The 7,708-nt window shown below is 37.7% G+C and overlaps 1 protein-coding gene across 1 annotated transcript; it reads right to left on the bottom strand.

Annotated features, from left to right (window-relative positions):
• Window positions 1-1,811: 1,811 nt before the first annotated feature.
• Window positions 1,812-4,835, bottom strand: LOC148720217 (uncharacterized). The gene has a single exon (XM_088739655.1). It carries the CDS (start codon window positions 4,828-4,830, stop codon window positions 1,966-1,968), a length of 2,865 nt encoding a protein of 954 aa, XP_088595781.1. The 5' UTR covers window positions 4,831-4,835; the 3' UTR covers window positions 1,812-1,965.
• Between the last annotated feature and the right edge of the window lie 2,873 nt (window positions 4,836-7,708).

Raw genomic sequence — 7,708 nt, 5'->3', positions numbered from 1 at the left:
AGCTTCATTATTTATGGATTGTCTCTTCTTTATGACCTTAGATTTGATTAAGGTGTGATATTGTTAGGAGGAATCAAATACAAGTACTCTTAGGGGTCATTTGAAGGGTCGAGAGTATCCTTAATGAGTTGATCTTATTAAAAAAATTAATGTTCTTTTTCTTCCATTGACTTTCATCTTTTTCCTTTTCATGTGGATGTTTGTGAACAAATCAGGTGGTAAGTTTTTTGAAGCTTTGATATTTTCTTTATTGAGAGTGTTCAATGTTTTTCATTTTATTATTGGTGTGTTTGTATTAATAATAATAATAATAATAATTGTATTTATATAGCGCTAAAATCCACTAATTGTCCAAAGCGCTGTATACCCACCCAACCCACCCCAGGGGAGGACATCCATCACACAGTAATCTCGTGCGTGGGAAATTAACGTCTCCTGCCCCTAACCCTGCAGGAGACGGGACCTCCATTTATTCGTCCCTATCCGAGAAGACTAGAATATCTAACCATTTCTTGATGTTAAAGAAAGGAAGCATATTCTTCTCAGTTAATTTTAAGACCCTGAGTGTTGGTCCGGCCGGTATTGAACTCTCGACCTCCTTTAGTCACTGATTTTAAAAGAATTCCTTCTTATGTAGTCAGGTGGTCTTTTTTATGTAAAATTATATGTTTATATTTTTTATTTATTATGTTTCATAATTATAATTATTCCTTTTCATGTGGATGTTGGTGAACAAATCAGGTGGTAAGTTTTTGAAGCTTTGATATTTTGTGGATTATTTCCTTTGTTCTTATGATGTTACTACTTGATTAATATGTGATATTGTTGGGAGGAATCGCGAAAATACAAGTATTCTCAGGGGTCAATGAAGGGTTAAGAGCAGGCGGTGTGTGCACTCCGATTGCATTGCATTGTGGTAGCGTTGTTTTCAATATGGCAGTAAAAGCGGCAGAAATGGGTAGAGTTTGACTGAATATTCTGTAAAAGTTAGGCCGCTTCTTTTTCCTTTCACTATAGGTAAATATAATTTGATATAATTTATTCTGAACGTGTAGAAGTATTTTTTGTGCATATTTGTCACATATGATATCATTCTCAAGGACAAATGTAAGCACTGTATTTGAACATGTAATTTGAGACCAGTTTTTGAGCAGGTCAAATTCATTGTACATCGTAGTTTGAAGCCTTTCAAAGATTTGTATGGCTACTTTGATCCTTTTTCAACAGCTCTGACCCAATGCACTCAAACGCACTCCAACAGTACAAATGTTTTAAGCATTTTAAGTGACAGTGTTTGAGACCCTTTTGTGGAGCAAAAAGGCCCAATGTTGTGTTTAGTGTGTTGCGTTACATAGCGATACTACTTCAAGGGCATTTATCAATCATGTAAATCTACTTTCCTAAGTAAAGGAAAATTAAATAATCGCGAGTATTGTGGGACAAATCTTTGAATGGGGTAGATCATTGAATGAAGGACAGTTTAATTAGAGCAATGAAAAGAATCACTTGATCCATGAAAACCTCAACCTTGCATGAGGCGACACACCGGAAAGCCAGAAAGCAAAAGGCAGTCGACCGTCGAAAGGTGTTGATAGGCCTGTCATTCCTATTTTTCTATTTTCTATTTTTGGAACAAACTAGATAGTGTCTTCAATCTTTTATTCTTTTTTTATCAATAGTGTTTAACAATAATGATGAGTAGCACAGTCACATAGCCATTTGCTGTAACATAGTCCAAAAATAATTTTTTAAAATTTTTTTCTCTTTTTGTCACTTTTTGCCTTTAATTTTGATTGAAATGTACATTGTAATCAATATCTGTAAATATTTTTATTATTTTGCACTAATAACATTAATTTTGGCATTACCCAGAATCCCTTGTGGGCGTGGCACATTTTGTATTCTCATAAAATCTTAAAAAATTCAATGTAAAAATGGGGAAAAAAGGGTTTTGTAATTTTTATTTCACATCGAAGCAATGATCTCCTCATTTTCTTTCAAAGGGAGTTTGTAAATAGACTTTCGCCCTCTCTTTCTGACTGGTAGGTCACCACAAATGTGACGGACAGTAGCAGCATGTACAAAGGCCTTCCGTTTTTCGTCAATTGTGAAAGTCATGTCATGAATGTTCTCCCTTATATAAAAGTGCCCCTTGAGAACTCTGTCACCTCTGTAATAATGACACTGATAATCATCTGTGACATTACTGTCAAGTTCTTCAACTCCATCAGAAGTGACCTGAAGGAGATAGAAGTCATAGACAGGATCATCTTCAGCAGCTATGGCAACTGTACTTCCCTTGCTGGCCAGGTCAGCTATGTAGGAAGCAGTGTCGTGGTCTAAAATTGGTGCTTCAGTTGCCTGTCGAGTGGTTGCCAAATCACCCTCTCTGGCTAGCTCCACCATCTTCCATTCATCAAGCCATGCCTTGTTAGTACAGTTCTCCTCATCATTCACAATGCAACTAATGCAGTAACATGAACGGTGTCGCACAAACACCTTTCCCTGCTGAGGAGTGGTCTTCACGCAATGCAGTTTTCTGATTCCTTTTAACTCTGTGAATTTGCGTCCAGCTCTATTCCTGACAACAGATCCCTCCCCAGAAGATGGCACAAAATGAAAGATCCTGCGCTTTAGCTGAACTGACTTTGTTCTTGCTGAGAAGCTTGATGGTGCTGGCTGGGAAAAGTGCTGGACTAAGAAGTCATGCATGCTTCTAGCACTAGTGATGGTAGCTGTTCTTCTGAGGACAGCTTGGCTGACTTTTTGCTTTACGTGAGAACCTGCAGCATCCTGTTCTCCCTTGGCATGTGAGGTCTCGAAGTAGTTTCTCTGGATGGGAAAGCCAAAGTCAGCGAGGGAACAAGAAAGATCACCAATGCAGTGCCGGGATTTGTACTGAGCAGCACATCCGTCAGTGAACTCGTGCATCATCTGTGTGTTGTAGCCCAAATCATTGGTCAAATAGTTTTGAATGAACTCTTGCATCGTGTGAACACTGTCATAATCTTGGACAGGGTCATCAGAAATGACAAATATGTGTTCCTTCACAAGATGAGGGTCTTCTTCAGTGCTTGCTACTCCATCAACTTCTTCTACTGCATGGCGATGAAGTATGGTGACATGTAAGGACACTTTGGCAACATCGAAGTATTCTGATTGGATTTCATCTTGCTGCCGACAAGTGTAACCTTCGGAATAGTCATGCACACACACCACATGGCCTACAGGAAGGTTGTCGAGCAAGTTGTCGAGTTGCTCCCGTTGCCATTTTGCCATGAAAGAGTGACTGGGGTAGACTGCAAGGAGCTCCCTGAAATACTGAAAAAGCTCTGATGGGGGTGTTTCTTTCTGGATAAGTGCAATTTTCTTTTTTTCTTGACCATTGGCAAGAAACTTTCCAGTTGGAATGTAGTCATAGCGTGACCATTTTACAGATCCCTCATCTGAAGTTTCAGTAGGAAGAAGCTTGAACAAAGCTACACCACATTGATCGCACTCTCTTTGCAGGCACTTGATGTTGTGGAATGGAGCACCTTCTGGTTTAGAGCATAGGGTTGACTCCACAACCTCAGACAATGTTTTGGGTACTAAAACTGACGTGTCTTCCCCAGCAGAGGTTTTCATGGCTGCTTTTCTAAACTTCATGCATGTAGAGAAAACAATCTGTGTTTCCACATGTTTTCTGCACAAACAAGACTTTCTGTCTCTTTCCCTGGCCTGCCTGACAAAAAAAGGTTTCAAGGTTTCAAACTTTCTTTGTTTTACCTTAATTTCAGGATGAAGGTTGGTGAATTCAATGAACGCCTCGGTTTGTGTCTTTTCAAGCACATGCTTTGCATGGTGAATGTACTCCTTCTTTCCAATTCTTTTCCTTGAAAAATCTTTTTTGTCTCCTGTGGGTCGGCTTGCTGTGTTTGTCCAGTAATCATAGATCACTTTGCTCTCTTCGTCTGTAAGGGCGTCTCCTCTAACTTTTCGTTTTGCGTACAGCCAGTTTTCCACTTCCCCTTTCAAAATTTTTTCACGGTGTTCGATGGCTCTGCTGATACTCTTTTCACCAAGGTTGACAAGTTTGCCAACAGATTTTTTCGCCTTTGCTTTCTTAATTTCTTCTCCAAAAGCAAGAGATTTAAATGCTTTAAACACGGTCCGTTTTTCATTTGATCCTGAACTCTTAACGTGGCTCAATCCTTCAGAAATATCAGAAGCAAGTGCCCTTAAAGTTTCGGTTTCCTTTTCGTCTTCAGGAGTCTTTAGCAGACCACCCTCACATAAAACTTTTCTTGTCCGTGGGCTTTTGACGATGCTTTGAACAATCTCCGCCTTCTTTCGGGGCGTGGAAGGGAGTGTCTTCTTAACTTTATCGGTAGCACGTTTTTTCGACATGCGGTTTGCGAAACCTGGATAATCCACGATATTATCATAATCTTGCGCTTTTGTTCGCTTCTTTTCACGGTATTTTCTCACTCTTTCTCTTGTTTGCTGCCTTTTCTTGTCTCTTTTTTCTTGAGCTGCGGTACGAGAAGCTTCTCTGTGTTCCGTTTCTTTTTGTTGCCGTTTGTTTTTTTCGGCAATGCTTCGCGTCTGCGGTCGAATTGATTTCTCGGCTTGCAATTTTTTTCGTCGTTCTTTAATTTGAGCAATCTTTTTTTCCTTGTTTTGTTGGTAGTAGGCCTTCTCCCTTGCTCTTTTCGCCGCTGCTTTTTTTTCTTGTGCCGCCTTCTTTCGCGAAATACCTGGATTTAGATTGGACTCCTTTGTTTCCATCGGATGCGGATGAATTCCCTCAGTGAAAATGACGCTCGTGTTGAAAATCACGTAATACATTCATTATTATGCAATAGCCTGCCCCTGAAAACACTCTATGTACTCCCCTAATGTGTTATATGTTAACGATCGATGTTCTTTCAAAGAGAAGGCTGCGAAGGAGCCCATGTTGCGGAGTGTTGGACGTGGTCTTCGCCTTATTTCTTCGTCACTTTCCTTCGTTACGGTTCATGAACACGGTAGCAATGGCTGAAAGTGTTTCCGCGTCGATCAAACGTAAATTTCTAGCGTTAGATCCAACGAAATGGGCTGAAACGTTCTGTAAAGTTAGCTTAACACAAGCCCATTTCAGGAGATGTAACTTTGTTTATTCAACTTAACCAGAATCCCGTCCGACAACGGATCAGTTGGTGGATATGTGATGGAATTGAGCTCAATATGGCCATTACGAAATGTGTTTCCGCACGTTTTATTTTGATCTAGAAAGTATTGTACTTGATGGTTGAACTTCAGCGTTGGTTTGTAAATACTATGATGTATGCCCATGACATGTTTGTTATTTGTTTGTTTCTTACACAGTCGGAATTGTCATTTTTTACTAGTGTTGTACACGTTGGTTGCTTTAAGAGTTAGAGCGTTACATCGTTCAGTGATAAAAACAGACATTTATAACTTACATTAGAATAAACCATTCTTGTTGCAAATCTTACTGCCTTTTGCATTTGTCATAAACTACTAACGGCCAAAAAACAATGGATCCACGTGCATTCGATATTGACATATTTCCTTTTTTTCTTCCGTCTTACACATTTCATGTTACGCGTTACACTCAGAAAATCGCGCATTTTCAAGAAATATTTATTTTTTAAAATTTTAGCATCGTCGCAAACCATAATTTGTTTACACCAAAATAAGGTGGGATAACTAAGCTTTCATCGTGGAAAGTGTAAGATTTAGTGGTTAAACCTTCCCGACGATATTCGTTAGCAAAGGCACTCAAGTCCAAAATGGCGGGGTGACTGTGCTACTCATCAATGCCCCTAATAATAATTTAATAATAATTGACTTAAAAAGATTTCCTTTTCATTTAGCCAGTTGGTCAATATTACCATAATAAATTAATGTACCACTGTCATAATTCTCCAACCTAAATTCACACCCTAACATCAGCATGCATATTCTTTGTACTATACATTTCCTGAGATGTTGACAAGTAGAATTTATTAGACAGTCAAGAGCTTCTTTAGTTGTGGACCATTTCTTTTGTTGTTATGACATTATAGTACTTGACTAAGAAGTGATATTGTTAGGAGGAATCAAATACAAGTACTCTTAGGGGTCAACGAAAGGTTAAGAGTATCCTTAATGAAGATAAATTGATTTTATTTAAAAATGTTCTTTTTATTCCATTGACTTTCACGTTTTTCCTTTTCATGTGGATGTTTGTGAACAAATCAGATGGTAAGCTTTTTGAAGCTTTGATATTTTGTTTATTGAGAGTGTTCAGTGTTTTTCATTTTATCATGTCTATGTTTTTATTAAAAATGCTTCCTTTAGTCATTGACTTAAAAAGACTTCCTTCTCATTTAGTCAGTTGGTCATAATTTATGACTGTATATAATTTCTGTACCATTGTCTTAATTCTCTAACCTAAATTAGCACCCTAACATCAGTATGCATATTCTCCATACTGTTCAGGATACAAAGTGTTAACAAGTCGAATTTGTTAAACAGTCAAGAGCTTCTTTAGTTGTGGATCATTTCCTTTACTCTTGCGGCCTTAGTACTTGATTAAGGTGTGATATTGTTGGGAGAAATCAAATACAAGTACTCTTAGGGGTCAATGAAGGGTTAAGAGTATCCTGAATGAAAATGAATAGATTTTATTGAAAAATGTTCTTTCTATTTCATTGACTTTCATCTTTTTCCCTTTCCTGTGGATGATTGCAAACAAATCAGGTGGTAAGTTTTTTCAAGCTTTGATATTTTGTTTATCAAGAGTGGGCAATGTTTTTCATTTTAACATTTGTGTTATTCAAAAATATTCTTTTTTCTATTGAATTTCATCAATTGCTCAAATACAGGAACTTTTAGACTATAGAAATATGCTGAAATGATAGTTAATGTGGCTGGTGTGGTCATCCTGGGGAGCATGGGAGAGCTGCAATGTAACTCGTGGGGGTGGATTACAAAGACCAGTGCACAGTTGAACTATTCCCTCTACAGTGGGGTTGAAGGGATTGTCAAGGACCCACTCTCATGTTGCAACACGTATAACTGTCCATAACTTTCCAAGGGAGAGTCAGTAGTCAGTGTTTTATATCTCCCATCCACAAAAACCAAACAACGGAAAATTTTAAGCTTTACAAAAAAAAGGAAACAAGAAACCAAAAATTACCAAAAATGCTGTGACAATGAAAAAAGTGTATTAACCCAAACAGAAGTAATAATTTATGCAGTAAATTAATTCCTCAATAATTTTTCCTACTTTTAAATATAATGAAAATGTCATAAACATGTGGGGTGAAGCAGGTTTTCTGTTTAACATGTGAGACAAACATGCTGCAACACTTCCTTCTGGTGTTATTATAATAACAACCTCTTGTTCTTTTTATGGTATAAAAATTGTGCTTTGCTTGTAGCCAAGTGCAGTCTTTGACTGTTTATTTTTTCCAACACCAGCCATCTGTTATTTTTATGAGCACTAATTTTTCAGGTTAAGGTGCTCCATCCCCTTTTTTGCCAATTTACATGATTTTCTAGATATTAATGTGCAGGAGTTCAAAGGTTTTTTACTATATGCTGGTATTTTGATTTGGTAAAGCTTAAGTTTCTTTCTCACCTTATTCTCTAACAGTAATTAGTAGTACATATATAATTATATGTCATTTGCATGTTGGCAGGCAGTTTTGCATTACAATTGCAGAACTGCCTAGAG

The sequence above is a fragment of the Stylophora pistillata genome, chromosome 11 (genome assembly GCF_964205215.1).
Source record: "Stylophora pistillata chromosome 11, jaStyPist1.2, whole genome shotgun sequence".
NCBI classification, from domain to species: domain Eukaryota; kingdom Metazoa; phylum Cnidaria; class Anthozoa; order Scleractinia; family Pocilloporidae; genus Stylophora; species Stylophora pistillata.
Note: the sequence above shows the minus strand (reverse complement) of the source record. Positions and strands in the feature narration are given on the sequence as shown.